At 43.8% G+C, this 25,859-nt stretch overlaps 2 protein-coding genes across 2 annotated transcripts in view; both read right to left on the reverse strand.

The window, feature by feature from the left end:
• Window positions 1-6,475: 6,475 nt before the first annotated feature.
• On the reverse strand, window positions 6,476-11,014 carry ppardb (peroxisome proliferator-activated receptor delta b; the record flags this gene model as incomplete). Its single annotated transcript, XM_080860764.1, has 7 exons — window positions 6,476-6,723; window positions 7,020-7,263; window positions 7,997-8,200; window positions 8,534-8,745; window positions 9,383-9,521; window positions 10,053-10,204; window positions 10,549-11,014. 7 exons carry the CDS (start codon window positions 11,012-11,014, stop codon window positions 6,476-6,478), a joined length of 1,665 nt encoding a protein of 554 aa, XP_080716890.1.
• A 6,430-nt stretch (window positions 11,015-17,444) lies between these two features.
• Window positions 17,445-25,859, reverse strand: part of LOC308361000 (PDZ domain-containing protein 4-like) — a gene marked incomplete at both ends in the record, with an annotated part of 31,210 nt that continues 22,795 nt past the window's right edge. Inside the window, 3 exons of the mRNA XM_080833226.1 lie at window positions 17,445-19,628; window positions 24,124-24,225; window positions 24,723-24,785. Coding sequence (XP_080689352.1) covers window positions 17,445-19,628; window positions 24,124-24,225; window positions 24,723-24,785 — 2,349 coding nt within the window. The remainder of the gene's footprint in view (window positions 19,629-24,123; window positions 24,226-24,722; window positions 24,786-25,859) is intronic.

Here is a 25,859-nt window from a genome sequence, read left to right on the forward strand (position 1 = left end):
GACACTTGACTGTCTGCTGAACATATGACTACCATACTACAGTTGATGCCATATGCCATCTTTTTGTTAATGTATTAACTTGCAGTATTGTCTATTCCATTTGTGACCTAAACAAGTGCTTAAAAGTTATATCATTAATGTTTAAGACAAAATGGTGAAGTACTATTGTTTGAATGTAAATCAGCAAAAGTAGTTTTATAACACACTATTGTTTTCCAAGACTACACAGAACCCACATGGTGTTCAATAAGAAGTATTCTCTCTACGTAGACTTGTAGACTCAGCAGAAATAGCTGAAATCAAGTCTGATCTGTAGATAGGAAGAATTAGCATTAAGACCTCTGGAGATCTCAGTGATGTTAAGGTTTGTAGAAAACTTTGCATAAATGTGTGTGTGTGTGTGTGTGTGTGTGTGTGTGTGTGTGTGTGTGTGTGTGTGTGTGTGTGTGTGTGTGTGTGTGTGTGTGTGTGTGTGTGAAAGAGACTGAGAGAGAGACAGACAGACAGACAGACAGACAGACAGACAGACAGACAGACAGACAGACAGACAAATTGTGTGTATGTGTGCATCTGTAGAAGGGCATGCTGTACCTGGGATCACAGCCCTCCTACACAGCACAACATGTGCTGTAGAACTATGTCTGTCTTAATTCCTCATCCTGTCAATCATCCTGCTGATCATCCTGTCATTCTGTTTGGCCTCCGCCTCACTAAAATGTTAAAACAGCATGCATCTCCTCCACAGATACTGACTTTTCATTTTGTGCTATCAGAAAATAGTATCTAACCACAGTTTCCTTGTCTGTTCGTTTGTATATGTAAAACACAGAAACTCTGAGCTACTGAGTCAGCTGTCAGCAAATTCACTGGAGGGGATTCCACTGGGACGACATGACCACAGAGTGACCGCGTATGAGAGGGAATCCCTTACTCTAACTCTGCAAATACTATTGTACTGACAAGTGCTTCAGCCAACTACATTTAGTTTGGCATCAAAATACCTGAAACTTCTTTTCAGCATTCTTCAGACTATCCAGTCAAAAGTTAGTACCTTCCTCCTAACACACATATACACAGATCGAGGTATGCTCCATTTGACAACCGTACATTAGGGGACATCAACTTCATTTGATTCCTTGCCCAGCTGGCTAGTTCAGCACCACTGAGTTGGACAGCATCTGTTCACAAGCAGGGGAACATTCATACCACGATCTATCTTTGCAAGTACTTTCTTTAAATACAGAGTAATAATAAGAGTAAGCATTCAGACCTCTGGAGATCTCAGTGATGTTAGGGTTTGTAGAAAATAGTTTAAGGATGTGCAAGATTTTAGCTGTGCAGAGCATAGTATGACAGAGTAATATTTTCATAGATTTCATTTTCATCTTCTCTTCATCAGTTCAATAAATGAATTATATATATCCACAACACTTTACCAGAACATTATATATTTTACCATGGCCAACATGACCCTGATCATAAATTACATGACAAAGTCAAAAAAGATCAGCAAATCTATTTATGAATCATGTATTTTATATTCCAGTTCATGACCTCATCCCACAACACAGCTTTGTCCTTAAACTTAAACAAAGCACAACAATGATCAACCTGGGTTGCACTTGTGTTGTGGGATAAGGCCATAAGAGAACATTGCCACCATGTTGTTTTAAACATGAATGTTATAACTGTAAAGCAACAATAAAAGGGGGAAATGTATAACATCCTGGGCCTTTAATTTGAATATGGCTTCCTTGACCTACTCCACAGTGATATGATATCTCCCATGCTGATATCCAAGTCCTCTTCCACCACAGTGATGTCAGCAAGCACTGATGGACATGGCCCTGACATCATTAAGTGGATACATATTTGAAACTGTCAAGAAGTGACACTCCCAAACCAAGCAAAAGCAAAAAGAAAATATGACACGAACTACATAGAATTAGGTTTCATTGAAGGCAGTAGGGGAAAGCCAGTGTGTGTGATCTGTCTCCAGCTGCTAGCAAACGAGGCTATGAAACCGGCCAAGCTAAAGTGGCATATTCTAACAAAGCACCCAGAATACAGCAACAAACACCAAGGATTTCTTCATCAGAAAAGGTGAAGAATATTTCCATCAGCGAACAAGGCTAACCAACCTGGCAACTACCTCAGAGAGGGCACAGAGGGCTCCCTATTTGGTAGCCCAGCAGATCGCTAATGCAAGAAGGAACATATCATTGCAGAAGAACTGATCCTTCCAGCTAGCCTGACGATGTCATACTCATCATTCTAGTCAGAATATGAGTCTGATACTGACCCATTGGGCTGTGATTATGGGGCGTGTTTCAACGAACCAGGAAAAAAAATGCCTCTTCGCTCAATTGGATACCTACAACCAATCAGAGCAACATAGTATGACCATCTGATACATTAAAACTTTTACCGTATCCCGTAGGATATGCGGTATGCGGTATGCCTTGATCGCGTTTCTCTGTTCCTCTTTCAAAATGAATGCGCTGTCAATATCTGTGAGATATGCCTGCTCACGTACTTATTAGCAGCAAGGCTAGCTAGCTACTATGTGTTTCAATGGATTTTTTTGTCTAAGCGTTAGCAATAGCCTATCAATAATGGTCTAGAGCGCTTCAGTTAAGACCTACAATCCTCGACAACATTCGTGTTGCACATACACAACTAACCGAGTCAATGTAGACATCAAAAAGTTGTGTAGATAGCTTAAATCACATAAAATATGTCCCACTAACAGGCTACCGAGACGCCGCCATCTTGGTACGATTTCTAATTTATCTATCTAATCAACTCAAGCATTGGTTGGTCATCTGTCCATCATCGTATAAAGCCCGCCCTGACAATTTGATTGGTACGGCATAATCCGGCCGCTGATACTCTCTCCCCAACTGCACAGCGCCAGACCGAACTTCCCAGACCAAAAATGTGGGCGGGGTTCGGGCTGGTATCCAGGCTACCTTCCAGCAGCAGTGGATATGTGTGAGGCTATGCTCAGAACAGATAACATTAGGTGGATGTTTCATGTTTGTCAATGTCTTTGTTAAAAATCAATCTTCAAAATCATCTCTGTTGGAAGACATACTTTTTTGGATCACAGAACATGCGTCATCCAAAGGCGCCATTCAGAAAATTAGAAGAGTTTTATTGGAAACAATCTGCTTTGACAAAATCATTTATTCCATCAATATGTTTTTATGTGAGGTTAACATTATTTAGCTTCACAGCACATTTTACTAAAAGATCATTTAAAAATATATCCTACATACTGTTAATTAATGCCAAATGTAATAAAATCTAAATCTGTGATATTAGTACCATATGATTTTAAAGGCACAATATGCAACAATTATGCTTCAGGATTAGGGTTAGGATAAGCAGTTTAACCTTAAAATAACAGCTTAAAAAAAACTGGGGCGCTACAATGACTTTTAATATGGAGAATTGCGTCCATGCCAATGGCATAGCAGGGTCGATAGGCATAACTGCCTTCTGTAGTTTTGCCTGCCGATGCCCGCCGACCTGACCTTGATTACCTTCTGCCGATCTAGTAAGTAGCTTATTTGCCGTCTTGCTTAGTCTTGTGTTGCACATGATTGATGTTTGACTGTGTAAGGACAGTCGTTGAGTAATTAGTTTGTCATAATGTCAAAGTCAGCACATTTCAAGAGATTTCGTTAGTTTTAGCTGCTAGCATACCTTTAGCGAATAGCTATTAATCCTTAATGCACCTTTAAAGTAAAAGAGTGCAAAATCATATAACATTACAAATAGCTTTAAGCCTATATGGTTTAATTTGGGATGCGATTATGAAGGGGTCCTTGGGAAATATTTTGCCCTATGAGGGGTCCCTGGCCCCATATAGTTTGAGAACCCCTGCTTAAAGTACAGCTTAAGGTATAATTTAAGAATGATATAGTTTAAGAAGGCTTGGGTGAAACCCACCCCATATTCTTGCACAAACAAATGAGGAAAGTTCTGTAGTCTCACTCTGTAACAATTGTACAAAAGACTGTAACAATTGTTTGGAAGCACCATAGTCAATGTAAATCATGGTTGTAACGCTGTTAAGAGTACGGTCATGGTAGTAACAATGTTAAGAGTACGGTCCATAGTGAATAGTAACACGGTTAAGAGTACGGCACATTATTACAATCAATTGCACCTTTCATAATTTTCAACGAAATTCTCCTTACATTCCTGTATGTGTCTGCGGGTGACACTGCTACAGGAGGTAGAGAAGTTGTTTAGAAAAACAGAAGGTTGCTAGTTCGATTCCCTGTCGAAGCGTCCATGAGCAACATGCTGAACCCCTAATTGCTCCTGATGTGCAGTGTGCCATCAGTGTAAATGTAAATTGTGAATACATCCTTGTAAGTCGCTTTGGATAAAAGTGTCTGCTAAATGACTAAATGTAAATGTATCTGTTTAGTGTGTGTGCTCAAAAAAAAATTAATTTCATTGTGGTTTATTTTCTTCACTGAAACAGCTGGCTCGTTAGTTATCACCTGAAGCTCAGTATGGATGTAGACTAATTACAGTTGGAGAAAAGCAAGTAATGAACCGTTCAAAAGGTCAGAACTTGTGTAGTGTTTGTGCAAATTCTGGAGATAACCTATTGTTTCTTTTTAAATTACATACGTATTCAATGTCAATATGACCCATACCTCTGCTCTGACAATACCTCAAGGAGGAGAAAATCTGATGTTTTCTCTGATTACAGTAATGATTGCACTATTGAACATTATTGCAAAAACAGTGCTGTCTTGTTCCACAGTTTGGGGTCATTACTATTTATTCCAAAAATACACAAGAGTAATTATTTCCCAATTTCTGACGGCGCGGCGAACAAACGAACAAAGTTCAACACTTGTCTCTTCACCAAGACCCTGAAGCTTATAAGATGAAAGAAGCAATGGCAATAATGGTCCTTGCCCATTTTGACAAACAAAACTAAATAAGGTGCAGTGAAATTGCTCCACTGATTGCATGGATGAGCCTTTTAATAGACTGACTGGCATGTGCAGTCCGATATTGCCTATACACAAATAAAAAAATCCAATATTCACTTTTGACACCAATGCTCCAAAACCACGCCAAGGACTGCATTCAATGTGCGCTGCTATGTTAGAACGGAGGGAGCTGACCCCTACTGGAGTGACAACCAAACCACAAAACAAAACGTGTCCATCATATTTTTTTTTTTTTTTTTTTTTTAATGAGAAAATGTAAAAAGTGTAAGTCAGTTGTAACTCTGCATAGATCACAGTGATAAAATGTGTGTTTTAAGTCTTGTGCAGCATGTCTACGGGAGCTGGATCCCAGTCCGCCTCCGTGGTGCCATGATGTCCAGGACTCCAGCTTCATTCCACGTCCTGGATTCACTTGATACACAGCAAAGGATCCTTTACCCTCTTCCTCCTTGTGGTGCTCCATCCCTCGCTTCTTCCCTTTCAGTCCTCTGCTTGTAAACATGCTCAGGGCTAATACAGTTCTTAAATATTTTTTCATACAAACACTTAGGTCCAGCAACACAATCTAGTTGAAATGTGTTCTGCGTGTGCCGTTACATTGGATAAACAGCATCTTGCTTTGACATGGGTGTACCATTCCACTGACAATTTTTTTTTTATGTTTACGTAACTTTGTTGGATACCACAAGCGGCCACTTGGGTTTTGATAAGGATTTCCGAAATTCTATTGTTTGCACTACCGTTTTGGTGAGGGAAACGGACAATGTTAACATCAAACAATTTTGAAACAATGTTTTGGGCATCTTGCTATAACTGGATTTCCAAAACTGTTACACAAGCATTAAAACACACGAGCGAGTGAGGTGTGTGTTACCGTGAAAAACGTCCCCATACTGACCTGAGGTAGGATCCAAATAGTGACGTCACTGTTACCAGAACAAACATTTTCATCTTTCTGTCTGTTTGTGTGCTTTTACATTACATTATTAACTCTGAGACACTTAAGAAGGTGATAGGAGCAAAATCAGCGCAGTGTTACTCAACATCCCGATCTACAGCGTAGGGTAACCACAGTCACCTACTAGCAACTCAACTAGTTTCTTCTCTAAGCTTATAACCATAATGGAAAACATGATTAACATTTTAAGAACATTATTAACATTAAAAAATATATGACCCTGAATCCCCCACCCCCACCCCAAAAAAAACCCCACTAATGACCAGGGTGATGAACATGAGGGATGTAAGGGCTGTAACTTTAAGAAGAGACCTGCTTCAGGTAGAAATGTCTGTGGAATAAATGTGGTCTATTTAAAAAAAAAAAAAAAAAAAGGACAGTGTCTGTGAAATTCAATATCCATAATCACTAAAATAACATTTTAAAAAATCATTCCCAATTCTGCGCATGAGTCTGAACTCCTCCTTCCCAGGTTCAGTGTGTCCCACGCTTAGTGCGAGTGCAGTTCACATGATGTGCTGTAGGTCAGCGTTTAGTACATGTCCTTGTAGATCTCCTGCAGGAGCGGGTGGAGCGAAGTTTCAGACTCAGTCTTTTTTATCATCTGCACCAGCTGAGCGTTCTCGGTGACCAGCTGCCGCAGGTCGGCCATCTTCTGCAGCAGCTTAGGGAAGAGGTGGTGCGAGTCAGGGTGATGCAGCTGCAGGTGCTGGTCCAGGGCCTGCAGGACGCCATCTTGGAACTGCTCCACCTGCTTGACGTTTATCAAGCCTGGCCGGTCTGCACCAAAAGGGGTGAGCAGAAAAGGAAGAACGTTTACGTACATTAGTTTGGCAGAAGCATTTCATTCAACAGTGATCACTATTCAATCAATACTATGATAATCGATATGGTTATCGATCAGTAATATTAGATCAACAAATAAATAGCCATTAAAGTCAACAAAAGCAATCAAAAATGTGACGGAGATAGGAATTTATTGTCATATTATTATTATTATTATTATTATTATATAGTTCTGTTACAGTCACTGAAGCTTAGAAATGTTTGGGAAAAAGAGGCCCTGTTCTGTTCACCTCCACACAGTATAATGGCGGCCACAAACAGAGCGAGGTCGCTATCGTCCAGTTCCAGGGCGTTGAACTTGACGGCGAACTCAAACTTGGGCTCCATGATCTCGCTGAAGGGCTTGCGGAGGCTGCGCAGGAACTCCCGCGTGACGAAGCCCTTCCCGTTGGCCACCAGCAGGCCGTCCTTGTTCATGAGCGAAGGCAGCATGGAGAAGATGGCCTCGTGAACGCCATACTTCAGCAGCGTCACCTGCACACGCACACGCACACACACACACACACACACACACACACACACACACACACACACACACACACACACACACACACACACACACACACACACGTTTAGAAGCTAGAGTGCAACTCTTTGCATGAAGCGATGACAGCAAAAACAGAACATTTCATTGAGGTGACAATTCTTTGCGTGTTAAATCAGATACCAGGTTATGCAAACACATCTGAATTTTGATTGCATTTAGGTATGAATTTATTTACTTGCAGAGATGACTAGCAACATAACATTGTCAGCCACCTCCTCCTCTAAACTCAGCACAAAACTGGGTTGGACGCTGAGAGAGGTTTAAAAGGTAATAGAGGTAACAAAAGTTTTGGTAACACTTTATAATAACTACTCACAATTCATCAATTATTAAGGATTTGTTACCTACCTCAGGTAATGGTTTGTACACCATTAGTTATTTATTGCTCATACATAATGTATCATAAGTAAAGCATTTGTTCACACCCTAACCCATTTATAACTGTGTGAACAAATGCTTTATTAATGATACATTTTGTATGAACAATAAATAACTAATGGTGAACAAACCGTTAACTAATAGGTTACAAATGCTTAATAATTGATGAAGTGTGTAGTTATTATAATAAGTGTTACCAAAGTTTTACACAAATTACTGATGTGACTTATAGTTAATTCCTTAATCCAGAGCTAGCTGTAACTGCCCCTAGTGTCTTGTTACCTGGTCATTGAGGAAGAGGTCCCCAAAGCCTGGGATGTTTTTGGCGAACTCCGTCAGTTCCCTGACCGTCTCAACGGTGGTGCACTGACAGCGGTAGAACACGTGGACGCCGATCTCCTTGTTGGGCGGTGCGCCGTTGAGCTGGTTCCACACCAGGCCGTTCTCAGCCTGCCACAGCGAGTCCATGTCATGGATGACATACGGCTGTGAAGGAGAAGAGAGAAAGCAGCAGAGTGAGTCTAACACACACACACACACACACACACACACACACAGCAAAGGGCAAAGAGCTTTCTCTATATTCACACTAACTTAATGCAGACACCTGTAAATGTCCTCTTACATGGCAGGTTCTTATGGTTCTGTCATGGGTCCCATCGACACGAATAGGCTAATTCACACTGCCCACATAAGCTCCAAGGTCATTGGAGTTTTTCTCGCGTTTGTTTGGACAGTGTGAACTAGCCTAATGCGGCAATGAACCAACAAGGCTTCTAGAACATGACTGATCTGGGGTCTGGAAGGGTTCTAGAATACCGAGGTGCAGCTGGTTTTGCCGGTGAGGATGCTGCGGGCCTTCTTCTTCGTCATGTTGAGGTTCTTCTGGTAGGCGATGTTGACGTTCTTGGCCAGGGACTTCAGGTCAGACCCTCCGGGACTCTGGTGGCTCTGTTGGCTCTGCTCACCTGCCAGCAGTCCAGCCACAAGCTTCTTCTTCTCAGCCTCTGGCATCCGCCCGTACCGGATGGCTGTGGGCAGGATCAGGGTCACAAATGGCAGAACTTAAACCATGTCCCACACAATATCTCAGGTCGGTGATATCAAAACCAATGTCTGCTCCCGATACTGTAATTCAACTAGTGCAGTACAAATGAGTTTAAGGACTTTATGTGGTTCACTTAAATGTATTTAGTTTATCTATATGTGCCCAGGGTCTAGATACAGCCGGACAATTTGGAGTTTTTACATATGGCATATGTTCATGTTCTCAAAGTCCTCATATATACTTGAGAATCAATGCTTAACTACAACCCACAAGACTGAACATAACTCTTTACAGATGCTGGCCGAGCTGTCACGGGTTTAACTGAATCACTATGGCTATGTATGACAACCATAGAGATCATACAGATACTCTGTCTCAACACAAAGATCTACTTTAAATTATGGATGTCCATAAGCACTTTATATCATACCATATCTTTCCACTAGAGGTCAGACTGAGATCCCTGAAAAGCACCTCTCCATGATGGGTAAGAGTACAGGGAATAAATTCACGAATAAACTGCCTGGCCTGTACCTGCCAGCAGCTACGGATAGAAGTTTCTGCTGGGGTACTGGAGGTTCCCCCCTAGTGCGTACAGTGTTCCCATGGCAACCGCTCACCGTCATGGGACATGCCGAGTGCGAGGCATTTCTGGAAGCGGCAGTATTGGCACTTGTTTCGGCTCTTCTTCTGAATCTTGCAGGTGCGGTCGCAGCGATCGTACTCCAGCTTCATGCGAATGGTGCGTCGGAAGAAGCCCTGAAGAGAAAGTGATGAGAGGACTTGGCAACCATCTTAACCACACGCTGTGCTGTAGAAATCAAATGATTTCCATGCATTATGTTTACATATCCGTCTGGTTATCGAAGATGATTTAAACATTGAAATTAAATATTGAGATACGCTATTGAAGACTATTGAAGAATGCATATCTTCTTATAACTATAGCTGTGATAGTGGAGACTTGTAATAAGGGGCATTTTGACATGGCTACGTATAAGGATACGTTGGATGCTATTTAGTCCTACACACGTTAAAAACACATCCCTAGGCAATATGCATGTCTTAGATTAGGCAGCTCCAAATCAACTGATCTCTACTTACACAGGTAAATCACTACTCAGTGTCACAAGTCAGCTTCCTCATAGACAGATGGAAATAATGTTATGGTGCAGTTCACTCCTTGGCCGAGATTAGCTGGGACTGCTAGCAAGGCTTACAGCACCTTTGAAACGTATGGCTTACAGCATTTTGAAGCGGTACTGTCAGGTTCAGTTATGAGAGTCCCACCTTACAGCCCTCGCAGGCGTGTACGCCGTAGTGAAATCCAGAGGCCTTGTCTCCGCATATACGACACTCCACACTGATGCCCATCCCAGATGCGTCCTCCCGACCCAGACGTAGCTGCTCCGTCAGAGACAGAGACGGTGTCTGAGACATATCTGAGCACACACATACATACATATTAGACATATGTTGAATACACGAGACAGGCACACATACAGACACATGTGACACAACAGACACAGAAAAAGACCTAGATATATATGCACACACACACACACACACACAAACCGACAGACGGACGGACGCACGCACGCAGACACACAAATGCCACAGACACACACAAACATGAATGCGGACATTAAAAAACACAAATACAGTCATGGGAGACACTCCTGAGGTCATAACCATGTTAGCATCCATCATGTAACTTTGCCATCTGCAGAACTGTATCTGCAGAACTGTAATACTACTGTAATAAAAACCATGGTGTTCATCTGACCTGTGAAGCTGGTGGTGGTGTTGTTGTTGGTGGTGGTGGTGTTGGTGGGGGTAGTGGTAGTGGTGGTGCTGGCGGGTACAGGGCTGGTATGGAAGCTGCTGCCACCACCGTTGCTGTTGTTATTTTCCTCCTGCTTGCACTCTTCTTCCCTGTGCCCATTCAGGAAGCTGGCGTCCCAACCGCTGCCACCGCTGCTGCTGCCTACAGGCGACACCTCTGTACCGTCGCTGCCCTCCACCTCGCTCCCTTCCTCCCCCGAGCCCGGATCCTGCAGGTCCGACGCCCCCCCACAGTCCGAGGAGAGCGACTCGCCGCCGCCCCCACCCTCGCCTGGTCCTTCTCCTCCCCCCTCCACCCACCCGTCCTCCCCCTGGGCAGGGGATGATGTCACAGCCTTGGGAGCACTGCGCTCCGGCCGCGGAGACGTCCGAGGCATCCCCAGTGCGCGCGTCTCCGCTCCGTCCATGGTCCGCAGCGAAGGCTGCGCCTCCTCCATCGGCAGGTCTGGTGGCTAGAGCTCACAGCCCCTCGTCGTCATCTTCATTGTCGTCATCATCATAATCGAGTGATGTGCATGACCTCCCTGAGGAAGGAAGGGCAACGTGACCAAAACTCACTTTAAACTTTTTGAAAGTAATGGTGCGAGCTAAACGGGATGTGTCTAAACGGGGTGTGTCTTAATGGGGTTGTGCGCATCCAGGGCACACAAACTCCACACAGACAGATCAAAAACGAATCGAACGCACCTAGCAATGCCTCTCACAGGGTCACATGGGACCAGTTGTGACTTCAGCAGTTTGTGATGATGGAGCATTTAACTGCAACTCATGAAGATCAGAGATTCCCCAACGACTAGAACAGCATATTTACCAAGCAAGCATTTCTAGGAATGTATTACACTATAGCAGTGGTTCCCAAAGGGTTGCTCGTCCGACCCCTGCCCCACTGATGGAGGATCCAACAACCCCGCCCTTTATCTCTTATGTCTTATCAGCATCATGTTCTGATTTTTGAGAATTCCAGGTCTGGAATGTGAACTGTGCACTTGCTTAGCTTAACTAATGAACAATCAGTTCAACACCATGTTCAGTTTTCGAAGATTCCAGTTTTGGAATGTTAAAGGAAGAGTCTGCGATACGGTTTCGCAAAAAAGGTCGTTGATATTTAATCTCAACAAGCCGATCAAATTCCACCCCTCCCTAACAAGCTCCTGAAGCTCCTGTGTTGATTGGTTGGGATTGTTTCTTGCTGAGCCAGCCACTATGTTTGTCTCCCATTTACAGAGCCAAGACTGTGTAGAAACACTGGAGCACAAACACTGAAAGGCCAGCTAGAGGACCACGAGGAGCAATACGCTGAATTTGACAGAAAAAGTTTATGGAGTTAGAATCAAAGACTCTACCTTTCACTGAGTCCCTGATTCATTTAGCCAATGAACAACCAACAAGATAAATTAAGAAAGACCTTAGAACTTAGATTTTTTTTACAACATTCTACATCATCGTTTTGTGCTTAAAAATGCTAGCCTTGCTGACAAGCTGAACGTGAATACCCTTTCAGTACGTCACGGACAGGATGCCTTGCTGTCTTCCTGTGTAAAAGAATGACCTGCCACACACATTTATGCATGCGATAAAGTAGTTATAAGAAAGTGCTGGGGTGTTTGTTTTAGAGACAATAAAACTGGCTCTTCAGGTAGCCCGCGGCACTTACACTCTGACACACAGGCAATCGAGACTTGGCTTTATTCATTGACAAATATGGAGCGCAAGAGGCACTATGAATGAAAGACACCCTTTCACTCTTACCCCAGTGGGCCAACATAGGGTGGAAAAAGTCAGGCAGGACTAGGTCTATCTTGTATTCAATGAAGAAGAAGAAAAATAAATCAAGTGCAAAGCGAGAAACTGAAACAAGCACTCTTTTGAGAGCAAAGCCGTTTGCGTTAAAAAGGACACACAGGCTCTGTTCTCCACGGCTCATATTTTCTTTTGCGTGGGCGAAACCCCCGAGGACATCCACTCCATTCAGCTCGCCTTTACAAAGCAAAAAAGACAGAGAGATGCATGTCCTAAAAGACAAGCCTCAACACAGCAGTCTTTAAGTGCAGCCTACACAACAGTCAATACAGGCCTTTAGGCCTAAACTCAATACACACACTATAATACTAGCTGAATTATCACAAATTCAAAAGCATAGGCTAAGCTATTAGCTAAGCCTGTGTCCATTCCTCTTGGAGAAAAAAATGCACTTGCAACACTTGCCTATATTAACTCGCAGAGTGTGGCGTTAGCAGGATGGAGATGAGATCAAACTCTAGGCTGTGGGTAAGCCACAGATTTAAGACCACCAAATCTGCCAATGTGCATTAGGAGATATGCAGAGGGTTAGAAGGAGGGGGGTGGACAACGGGACAGGGCTGGAAAACAAGGTCACGTCCTTGACTAGCCCCGGGTGGGCTCCATCAATAACAGATGTGGCTGTCGAGGTTCATGTGGACGGTGGGGGCTGAGAGAAAAGACTCAGTAATCCTGAAACAAGAAGCTTAGCAGGTAGGCTAGTGACACAAAAGACAGACTGCACACAAGCACGCAGAGTCCCACAAGAAGACTCAGTGGACCTCCACAGCATAAAGACTTTGACACACATAACCTTTACACTCACAGCAGATTTTTACAGCTTCAGGGGTGCCAATGTAAATAATTGCACTCACTGTACTCAACCAGTCTTGGCCTACTCTCAAAAACAACAGGTTTAGCTGAGCCACTTAACAAATAAGACAAGTAACAAATAGGACTTGAAGTTGCTAACAGCAGCAGAAAAGAGCGTTGTCTCTGCCTCCTCACTGGTGTGGCTGGAAACCACGGGTTTGCAGGCTGTTCAGAGGTTGTTGAGGCATGTCGGGGTAGCAACCCGTCGTGCTGGTTTGGTGAATGCTAGGTCTGTGGTTAACTCTCTTGTATGATAAAGGCTGCTAAAGAGCGTCATGACTCATGCAGACTAGGCTTGGCAAGAGCACATTCCACAATTTGGTGCATGTTTACTGCGTCCTGACTATTTAAATTACAAAATGAACACCATTCGGTAAATGAACTCTCATGAAAACTGTTTTTAAACTGTAAGTAATAAAATAGTTTGCATAATTGTATGACCAAAATTATCCTCAACTCGTAGTCTTATTCGATTCATGCCACAAGCCTACAAAATTAAAATCGTATTAGCATCTTATAGGCATACCACCTGCTGTGACATGCGTTGACAGTTTCAAATAAACAAAAAACAATTATCTACAATATTCGGCTTGTTTGATTTGTTCAGCTTTTTTATACAAAGTTGGTCCTTTCTGGTCTTGACACCTGTGGCATACTACTCCTACCGTTTTCCTTGGGGGGGGGGGGGGTGAACTTAATTCAGTCCACTAGTCCATTAGGAAAAAAACTATCGTATCAGAAATATCGTATAATTTAGAAAGCCATTGTCTGTGATTAAAAAAAATGTTTTTTCAACATTTCAAATAAGTCTTAATCCAGAAAAGTTACTGGGCTAGGTCGCTACCTAGCTAGCCATGCAGAGACAGCTTGCTGCCTGGCTGCTGGCTAGCTATTAGATCTAAGTGATTTCACTGGTGGCTTGTATGTTAACCTGTTTCTAGTGATCTGTGTAAATCAACCGAAGTCTCGATTACAATACTGCATAACTATCCATCACTCAGCCATAACGAAGCAATTTCCTGAGCACGTTACACCCTATTCAAATAGCCATTATTTGGCTAATTAGCCAACCTTAATAACAGCTAACTTTGCTAAACACAAACCAATGAGTATCATAGCCCCATTATCAAGCTACGGAGGTAGTAACTTATTGTTACAATTGTGAAATACAATCTTAACATAGGTTCACCTTACAACTATCGATCAGTTCAGTTAAAATCACTAAATAACATTAACTGTAAGACATTTACTTATTCGTGATCTAGCTGAGGGTTAGCTAACGTAAAACAAGACAACCGTTGAGTTAAAATAGCCAGGAAGCTAGCGAAGATGCTGACATTTGCCCATGGTGTTAGCAAGCTCATATACTGGTATGCTAAGCTAAATCCTATGCTAATTCCTGGTCTTACCTGATGTGTCGAGTTCCTCTTGCTTGCCAAACAACGGGAAGTTTTCGAGTCGAACGATAGCCAAGTTAGCTCACAACAGATCTAAGTAAACAGTTAAATCAGTTCTGTTACGGGAGTATCTCTATGCTGTTCCTGCAATGAACCAGAAACAGCTGACGGCATTGCATAATCTCACGTTAGCCAGCTCCCCAGCGCTCTCACTTTGTCCCAATTGCTTTTCTCGTAACAACGCTCATCTCCAGTCAGATAATGTGGGCTATCTAACACTGGCTTTCTTGCTAAGCTATTCAACAAGCCCGCTAGTTCGACCTAGTCAGCTGCTGGTAAACACAACTCTGGTTGCAGTTATCTTATTCGTATATGCATTGACGACTGAAATCCTTCACCAGGTTGTAACAAAATGTTTTCGTTTTTCAGGGTCACCAAGACGGGAGTGCAACCCAGAAACAAACTTTCACTCTGCAACGTCCTAATCTAGGCTACCGCGGCTGTTCGATGCTCCACTGACTTTGATTGTCTTGTCTGACAGCCTCTAGTGTGGCTCACTTGGCTAAACGTCAAGCGTGGCGTGATCACTGAACTAAATCAGAACCCTGGACAGTACCGCCAGAGGGGGCTATTGAAGGTCATGGAGGTATAGGCTATGAAGTGAAATGTATTTTATAGTAAAGTGTATTTAGGATCAACTAACTTGGCTGCTTGAGGCTTACAAGGCAAGGACTTTTTTACGTTTTGTAACTGCATGCTCAAAGTAGTCCGAGGCAGATGCTTTACAGTTTTTCTTACTTATTATAATTGTCACTGAAAAATCTAATAGTGTATCCCTATTCTGCCGATAGTGGACAGTGAAATGCCTTGAATACGCAGCCACATTACACAGACAAACCAGTTTAGTAAAAATCACATTGTTAAACCATGAGTAGGCTAGTCCTTAAGCATATGTTTTGGTAAAAGCTTTATTTTACAACATTTCTTGAACAAAACATTTGCTGTATCTACAATAAGCCTACCACTGAACCACAAATTCACAGTAAAAGCAACACTATCGTTAAAAACAGGCTGATGCCAAAAATAAGACACAACAAATTCACACCTGACTCCATCCATACAGATCTAAAACACACATTCTCTATATTTATATATAACTGTTAATACAGTTTTGAATAAAAACTGGTTAAGAATGCTATTCACAACATGCAATTTCTTTGAATATTCAAAGAGCCCCAATCGACTGTCAATTAATACAAAAAGATGGGGCTTAGTATTCACACTTCCATTGTGATTTAGATTGTGATTTACAATCATTGGCTCATAACTTCCTTCTTACCATCCAGCACATCAAGTATAGTTTTGCCTTTGTCATCCAGTTTAATAAGCTTATTAGCATGGTCACATTGCACACGTGTATTTCCAAAGAATTAATACGTCACACTTTCTGAATGAAAATAGTAACAGTTAATTTCTTCTCTCAGTGATCTGTGTAGGAAACACTTCGCTCCATTAAAGTATTGTGCCGATTTATGAAATTTAAATTCAAATTGGTCCTCAGTGCTTATGTGCTCATCTTCCCTAGTCATAATTACGCCTAAGTAGCATTTTTATGCCTAAATATTATGTCTTTAGAAATGTTGTTCTGTGCTTTGTCTTCATTTCATCATCATCATCTTTACTCGTATCAAAGTTATGCAATTACGTCCTATTTCGAAGAATACAACGCAATATTAGCGTCAATGACAGAATTTCAACAGAAGTGTGACCTTTGTCCCTATATTTTGGAATGCATACATTTGTGGACCACAGGGGACATACAGTATACAGTATAAACCATAAACCATCACATCTCCTAAAAACAAAATTATTTGGAAAAAGCCCATTACTGATCCTCACATAACAGTCCAGTCCTGACAGCATACCATTCAGCGTCTGGAGTGTCAAATGCACTGCTTCACCTTTGAACTGATTATCAGCACAGGGTTGTGCTCTTACTCTTCTGTGCTATTTCAGTTTTCTGTCTCGTTCAGCTGCCACAATTCAACTCTGTACAGGGTTTAGACACAAAAAATGCACATAGACACACAAAACAAAAAACACAGAAAAAACGCAGAGAGAAGCTGTACAATGCTCAGGTAGAGTCAGAACCACAGAAAACCCATAAGGCATCTGTTATAGGGTCGAACTTATTTTTGGTCGTGTTTCTGCCCACTATGTGGGCAATGTGTTTCCTGTGTACAGTATTGTATGCCATGTTTCTTAAATACGGAAAATGGAGTTGGTTTGGACATTTCTTTTAGGCCTCATGCTTGTTATGGCACTATAAGCTTTCATAAAAAGAGTTGGCATTTATGGTAAAAAGGTTGTACAAAGTCTTAAGACATTGATTTTTACACAGAGTACCTCCAAACAGACATTCTTGTGATGAAAAATGGTTAGAAAATTACAGGCATCGAATCATTTTAATGAAAATTTTACATTCATTTATCAATTTCTGACTGGAGTGCAGCATCCCTTTCATGGGGCTATGCCCATGGTGTGTTACTATGTTCTAATTGTACGAATGCTGTGTGCACGTGTTTTTCACGATTTACCTCATTGCCTTTTAATATACTCAACAAAATGTATAGCAGCATGTGGTTCAGTGTATTTTCATCTTTTCAATCTTTCATTTCATTTTTTGCTTATATTCATTTTATTCCTTCATTCTTTCCTCTTCATCTCTATGCCTTTTTCTATCACTTTCAGTTCGATTTCTTTCTCTTTTTCTCTCCTGTTCTCTAATTTAAACAGTGGTGACAGAGAGAAGTGGGTTGTACACTTTCTGCCCATCTTCGGAGCGGCTCCCGTGGGCCAGCAGCTCCTGAATGGTGATCCAGTTGTCCAGGATTTTACGGTTTCGCCTCTTCATGCTCTTCTTCTGGCTAAGCTCCAGGATGGAGGTGTGCCCTGGTGAGTCCTGCCCTCCTCCCCCGCCAGCTCCGCCCTCCCCCCGGTCCCTGCTGTCACGCTCCCGCAAGCAGTCCAGGCGGCTCTGCATCATGAACTCACGCCGGCGCCGGTACTCGCGGGCCCGCAACAGCTGCTGTTTGCGCTCCTCCTTGCTCCAGTAGCGGCCCATCTTCATCTCACTGACGGCGTCGTCGTCCGTCGTCATGCCACTGCGCTCCTCACTGATCTTCATGGCGCGCGCCTTCAGCAACCGGTCCCGCACCGGTCGCTTGGCAACATAGCGTGACCCATCGCTACGGATCTTCACTTTCCACTCCATGCGTGGGGAAGCAGGGGGGAGTGGCGGTGGTAAGGGTAAAGGTAAGGTGAGTGTATTAGCATTGTTAGCATTATTAGCAGAGTTAACAAGGATAGCACCAGCAAAGTTAGCATTAGCTGCATTGGGAGACAGGGGCTCCATTTCCCCAGTAACTGGGTTCAGGGCTGTGGCAGAGGCCTCCTCAGCATGGTCCTGGAGCCACAGCCCTTCGCTGGCGGAGGTTGAGCGCAGCTGCATGCAGCTCTGATAGCGCTGAGGGAGCCGAGAGCCACCGCGACGTCTAGACAAGTAGGGACTGTTCTCCGCACTGCGGCCTCCAGTAATGGGCACCCCGTTAGACCTTGGGGTCCTCCTGGCCTCGTCCGACCCCCTTCTCTGACATGCCCCCGTGCCCCCTCCATTTCCGGACAAGGATCGGAACCGGGAGGCTGGGCTGGAGTTCCGGCTGTCACTCCGCTCCCCGTCTCTCCTGCGGCTGCCAGGAGAGTACGTCTGGTTAAGGTTCTGAAGGTCCTGGCCACGTGCCTCATGCTGGTCCGTCCGAGTCCGGCGCCTGCTTGGAGTGCGAGCAGGTCGCAGGGTTGCGGAGGCGCTGGAGTCCCCGTCTCCTCCGTGGCCATGGGCGGAGGCAGAGGGAGAGGGGAAACGCTCACTGGCTAGCGGGGTGCTCCTGCAGCTCTCCCCGCCCGTGTTGTATGCGCTGGTGCTGTCCTTATCCGAACGCTCCCTCTCTGGTACCTCATTGATATCCGACAGCTCGTGCCTCAGGGGTTGCCCGCTCTGAGCCGGCCTAGCTTTTGCCCCCTCCACCCCTGCCTCTTCCTCCTCCCCCTCCTCTTCCTCATTGGGTGGCCATGCTTTGAGGCAACGCTCCCGCAGCTGTTGCATCTTCTGTGCTCGCAGGACATTGCGCCACTTGAACTCCAGGTGGCGCAGTTCCTCCTCCAGCAGGGCCAGCTCGTGGCGCATCAGGCTCTCGTTGCGGTTCATGTCCAGCGGTACCCCACCCTCGCCCACAAACTCCACCTCCCCGCCTTTAGCCCCGGCCCCGTCTCCGCCCAGCAGCAGCAGGGCGCTCCCATTCTTCTCATAGTAGCAGCGGATCTCGAGGAGCTCGCGGTAGCGCATGCACTCTTCCACTGACAGACCAGGAAGGAGAACAGAGGCCAGAGTGTCCATGTGAGGGGGTGCGTGACCTCCGACCCCTCCTGCCCCTCCCCCTCCCCCACCCACCTCGGGTCCAAGCAGGGAGTCATTACTGAAGTGCAGCTCTCGGGTAGAGGACAGCAGCGGCGGGGGAGGGGTGGCGTGGAACTTGCGCAGGCTCCCGGGGGTGTTGGTGGCGTTAGTGGTGCAGGCGCTGGTCGCATCGTCGGCAAGGAGGTCATGCTCCGAGGACTCCTCGTTGCGGGTGCTCTCGTCCGTGCGCCCCACGCCACTGTCAAGCTCCTGGCTGTTGCTAAGCACGGTGTGCCACAGCGAGGCCGGCGGTGGAGGAAGGGTGTCCCGCGGCAAGCCACGGGAACCTGGAGGTCTGAACCCTCCAGCCCCACGACCACTCCCTGCCTCCCCCAGGAAGCATCCCTTTCTCTGAGCACCTCCGCAGGGAGGGCTGGGTAGTTGGACGGCATTGTCCAAAATCTCAATTCCCATCTGAAGCTCCAGCTCCAGCTCATCCACATCCAGCTGGTTGTCATTCTGAACAGGAAGAGAAGAGAAAGGGGAGGACAGTGAATGGTCAGTAGAATGTAGAATGGTCAGTTAATTCTACTTTGTTAAAGTGCAGTATTGCTTCAGGCACCTGATGCTGTCTGCAATACAGCAACATAGAGTAAACAGAAAACAGATATAAATACATATTAGAGCTGTCTCTCAGACAAGCTGGAAGCTAGCTAGAACTGGAGAGGCCTACAGACCACAGTGTCTCGCACCAACTGTGAAATTTGGTGGAGGATTGGTGATTGGCAAGGCTGAAATCTGGTAGATTTATCTTTATGAAGGAGGTATGAATCAAGCCAGAGTCGAGGTTATCCTGGAGGAAATCTTGCTTCCATCTGCTATGACAATGTTCCCCAACTCTGAGGTTAGTTTTGTCCAGCAGGACAAGGCTCCATGCTACACAGCCAGGTCGATGTAGGACCACTAGATCAAGACCCTGTCCTGTCCAGCCCAATCTCCAGACCTTAACACCATGGAAAACCTCTGGGATGTGATCAAGAGGAAGATGGATGGTCACAAGCCATCGAACAATGCTTTGAGTCAGCAGTGGCATGAAGTCACCAAACAGCAATGTGAAAGGTGGAGAGCATGCCCAGACGCTTGCAAGCTATGATTGAAAACCAAATACTGACTTACAACTATCCTTAAATTAGTATTGTGTTGTTTAATAATGAATATGAACTTTTTTTTGTACATTATTTGAGGTCTGAAAACAATGCGTCTTTTTTATTTTGACCAGTTGTCATTTTCTGCAAATCATTGCTCTAAATGACAATACTATTATTTAAGACAAATGTTACCTATACCTCAATATACCTATTAATAGTAAAACCAGAGAAACTGATATTTTGTATTGGTCTCTTAATTTTTTTCCAGAGCTGTATATTTTACTCAATGACTAAAGGACAGTCAGGAAGCGCATGGAACCTAGATGTAATTTGCACCAATACCACCAGAGGGCAGTATAGCCCTAAACACCAAGCCATGGTCTCTGTCTGTTGAAACTGGAATTTATCCACCCATCTATTGTCAGGGGTGTTGTAAGAGTGGGTGTTCCTGCCACACCATCTGTGTCAGGGGCACAAGGGCCCCGAGGCCTCAGACAGACTCAGCCTGTCCAGCTAACTCAGAGCTTGAGTGACCCAGAGACCCAGTTGCCCACAAGCAGGATCAGCATGCATTCCCATACAAGCAAATCATTTAGAAAAGGTATAGCTTATTCCCACTGTAAACAACCACATTCAAAACCGGCACTTTTTGGCTTCTGCACCATTCTTCACTGTTATGGTGATGGCGCTGTGCTCGTCCTGCACTTTATCGTATGATTTGTAGTATTGGTCTGCTTAACACCTAAAGCTGATTTAATTTATACGATCGTTGAATTATAGGAATTTTCCACTCTTTTTACACGACCTTCTCTTTTTAATATACTGTATAATTTATTTCCTGAATTCATCACAAATTGTACATTCGCTACTCAACTGCGAACATTAATCTGTCAGTAGACTTGCAATTCTCTTTTGATTCATGAATTGGATCAGACTTTTTCAGAGCTAAATGGAGATTTTATGTAAATATTTAGTTATTTGCTATCGTTTGTTGTTTCAGTTTATCAGGTATTGACTCTAGTACAGCACTCAAATCCATGGCCGTCGACGCGGGTGATCTTGTCTAATCGATATTCATAGGAGGAGAATAACTCTCATATGAGAAATCAAGTGAGAGGCATTGATTGTCTTTTCAACTCTTTTTGATTTATATGCCCTAGTAATGCTCACCCCTACTGCCCTTGTCTTCTGTTTGTCTAGATGTCACTCTCTTTAAATCTCCCTCTCTTTTCTCTGTCTCTCTCCCTCTCTTTTCTCTGTCTCTCTCCCTCTCTTTTCTCTCTCTCTCTCTCTCTCTCTCTTTTCTCTGTCTCTGTCTCTCTCTTTTCTCTCTCTCTCTCTCTCTCTTTTCTCTGTCTCTGTCTCTCTCTTTTCTCTGTCTCTCTCCCTCTCTTTTCTCTGTCTCTCTCTTTTCTCTGTCTCTCTCCCTCTCTTTTCTCTGTCTCTCTCCCTCTCTTTTCTCTGTCTCTGTCTCTCTCTTTTCTCTGTCTCTCTCTCTCTCTTTTCTCTGTCTCTCTCTCTCTCTTTTCTCTGTCTCTCTCTCTCTCTTTTCTCTGTCTCTCTCTCTCTCTCTTTCCGTCTCTTTCTCACACACACACATGTACGCCCTCTCTCTCTCTCTTACACACACAGACACACACATCCATGCACACCCCCTCTCTCTCTCACTCTCTCTCTTTTCTCTGTCTCTCTCTCACTTTCCCTCTCTATCTCACACACACACATGCACACCCTCTCTCTCTCACACACACACACACAGACACACACACACACACATGCAGACCCTCTCTCTCTCTCTTTCCTTCTCTATCTCACACACACACATGCACACCCTCTCTCTCACACTCACACACACACACACGCACACACACACACACACATCCACGCCCTCTCTCTCTCTCTCCTTTATCATCCTCTCATCTCCTTTGCGTTCACATTCTACTCTTTCCTCCATCTGCAGTCTCTGTTCCCTCTCTCCTGGCAGACATGTAAGCCCCTAATCTCAGCTCCCATATTTATTAATGTGCCGCCTCTCTGCTCTCTCTGTCTGTGTGTCCCTGCATCCCTGCCCCTCGGGCTTTTCCTATCTATAGTATGCTACCTTCCTTTGTCTCCATTGATAAGACTGCTGTTTGTTTGTGAGTGTGTGAGTGTGAGTGTGAGTGTGTGTGTGTGTGTGTGTGTGTGTGTGTGTGTGTGTGTGTGTGTGTGTGTGTGTGTGTGTGTGTGTGTGTGTGTGTGTGTGTGTGTGTGAACTGCTCATTTTTAATGGCTCTACTTGCCCTCTGGCTTGTGTGCTAATGTGGACAGCAATTTGTTCTAGGCCCTTGAATGTGCTTTTGTGCATGCAGATTTCATTTTGTAGTGTGTGTCTGTGTGTGTGTGTGTGTGTTTGTGTGTGAGTGTGAGTGTGAGTGTGAGTGTGAGTGTGAGCGTGAATGTGTGTGAGTGTGTGTCTCTTTTTATAGACAGGAAAAATTGAATATAAAGAAAGGGTACAGACAGAGAGGATGTAGCTATATATGTTGGTGTGTGTGTGTGTGTGTGTGTGTGTGTGTGTGTGTGTGTGTGTCTGTGTGTGTGTGTTTGAATGTGTGTGCGTGCGTGACATCAGAGATAAATTGGATTTTGTTTATCAGAACATCATCAGATTTCCCCCCCCCCCCCCCCCCCCCGTCTCCATATCAACAGACTTCCAAGGCGATCAGAATATTGAATATTGTGGGATATCCTGGGAGTGCCTGTCTCTACAGAGCTGACCTTGAGGGAAATAAGGGAATGACACACTTACAAACAGAAAAGAGTTCCCCCCTCTACTCCATCCCTCCCTTCCTCTCTCCCTCCCTCCCTCCCTTCTCCCTGCTCTCCATCTCTCCACACCTCTCCCCAAATATCCTCTCATCTGTCTCCCCCTTCTTCCCCTCACCTTCCCTGTCTCCTTTCATGTTTCTAAACGAAGAAGGGATGAGGCGTCGCAGCTCTGCATGTGTTCCTCGCTCAGACTGAAGCATCCCAGGCTCAAGCCCACAAAGAGACAACGCTTCCATTTCCATTAGCAAGAAGGAGGTTTATGATCCCCAAATACAAACTGTATGTGTAGCAGTATTCACAATATAGTATGAGGACGTGTGTCAGAAGAAAAGGTTTGTGTGCATAAACCGTTTGTCAGGTGACTGATGATGGCAGGCAGTGGGAGAAGTCCACAGAACACACACACACACTAAACTCAAATTTGAAGTGGGAACATACATGTAGAAAACCTTGCTGCTAAAATAAGGTTGCTTCCAGTAAGACATGGGTTGTTGATCTGCACCTTCCACAAATATACCTTATTTTATCACTTGTAGGCACGCTAGATGCATCACCAGATGCCTGTTGTATGAACTGTGATTCATGTAAAGATATTTCTGAGAGAGAAGGGAGGGATGAAGTGATACTTATGTGTACTTTCACTGTATACAATGGGGAATGGCAGGTTGGAGTGGTGTTACAGTGTGGAGTTGCACATATACACACTAATCTCTACATCTACAGCTGTGTAAGAGTTAAGAGCACCTCTATGTACATCTACAGCTGTGTAAGAGCTAATAGCATCTCTATATGTATTTACAGCTGTGTAATAGCTAATAGCATCTCTATGTGTATCTACAGCTGTGTAAGAGCTAAGAGCACCTCTATGTGTATCTACAGCTGTGTAAGAGCTAATAGCATCTCTATGTGTATCTACAGCTGTGTAAGAGCTAATAGCATCTCTATGTGTATCTACAGCTGTGTAATAGCTAATAGCATCTCTATGTGTATCTACAGCTGTGTAATAGCTAATAGCATCTCTATGTGTATCTACAGCTCTGTGAGTTTAAGAGCACCTCTATGTCAGGTCGGGCCAGTAGCAGAGAGATGTTGGTGCTGTCCTCTCGAGTCAGGATAGCCACGGCCTCCTCCCGGTTCTGGACGTCCATACCATTTATCTGCAGAAAAGAGAACATGGCTGTGCTGTCACCTACATAGAAATATACAGTATATAAAGAATACATACATAGTATACATACATATACAGTATACATACATACATACATACATACATACATACATACATACATGTACATTCATACATACATACATACATACATACATACATACATACATACATACATACATACATACATACATACATACATACATACATACATACATACATACATACATACATACATACATACATGCATACATACATACATACATACATATACAGTATGTATACATAAATCACACTAATGTTACTGGAGTCATTTGATCATTATTTTCAGCTTATCTAACTCTATCCTCTCTGTGCACAATGTTATTTGTAGTCTGTTTAATTTGACTGTGCCTTGTGCATTGAAAAGGAGTCACTGTATTTAAAATAAATATAATATCTAAAATGACAGAATTCTGGGCAACAACACTGAGAGGTGTAAGTGTTTACCTGCAATATTCGGTCCCCCTCTCTTATGCGTCCATCTTTTGCTGCAATGCTGTTGGGGTTCACCTGAGTGGAGAAAAAGAGAAGAGAAGAGAAGAGAAGACACAAATTAAAATAAGAAAGATGGAGAACAAACAGTGGGAGTAAATGCAGATCAAAATAGAATAATATAAACAAATACCATCACTGACATATTTTACTGCTCTATTGCCCTCTTATCCTTATAATAGTACTCTTATGAGGACATTGTATACCCACTACGCTGTTTTACAACCAATACTTTGAATGCTGACTCTCCATTTTAAAAAAATGTGCATCATCTGTATGTACCATGGAATCTTGTATGTATGTACCATCGGTATGTACCATGGAATCTTCTATGTATGTATGTATGTATGTATGTATGTATGTATGTATGTATGTATGTATGTATGTATGTATGTATGTACGATGTATGTATGTATGGACCATATTTATATGCCGCAAATGTGCAAATATGTTTTATCTTGATCCATGTATGAATGAATCTGCTGGCCTCTGATTCTCTCCTCTCCTCTCCTCTCAGCCCTTCGCTTCTGCTCCTTCCCCCCTCTCTTTTTATATCTTTTTTCCATCGTTTTTTTTTTTTTTTCGGGCGCCAGTCACCTTAGTACTCGCTCTAGGGGGTTCAGGCTCTGGTCTCTCTACTTAATTGAATTGAAAACGGAAGAAAGTAAAGGTAGGTCAAAATAGACCAAAAAAGAGATGAAAGGTAGAGAGAGAAAAAAATGGAAAAGACCAGAGGAGAGAGGTCAGGGATGGTGCAAGATGAAAGGAGGTACAGAAAAAAGAAGAGAGAAGTACAGAGGAGGAAAGGGTCATGGAACAGACAGAGAGGAGGAGAGTCAGACAGGGGAAGAGGGGTGAAGACATGAGGAGAGGAGAGGAGAGGAGGAAAGGGTGATGGAAGACAGAGAGAAGGAGAGGCAGACAGGCGAAGAGGGGTGAAGACATGAGGAGAGGGTGCAGATGGTTTGAGATGAAAAGAGAGGTAAGGAGCTGAAGACAGGGTCACTGAGAACAGAGTGTTGAGGAGGGGGTGAATCCAGAGAGGAGAGGAGGTGAGAAGAGAGGAGGGGACGAGAGACAAGCAGAGGAGAA

Source organism: Sprattus sprattus (assembly GCF_963457725.1).
Source record: "Sprattus sprattus genome assembly, chromosome: 2".
NCBI classification, from domain to species: domain Eukaryota; kingdom Metazoa; phylum Chordata; class Actinopteri; order Clupeiformes; family Clupeidae; genus Sprattus; species Sprattus sprattus.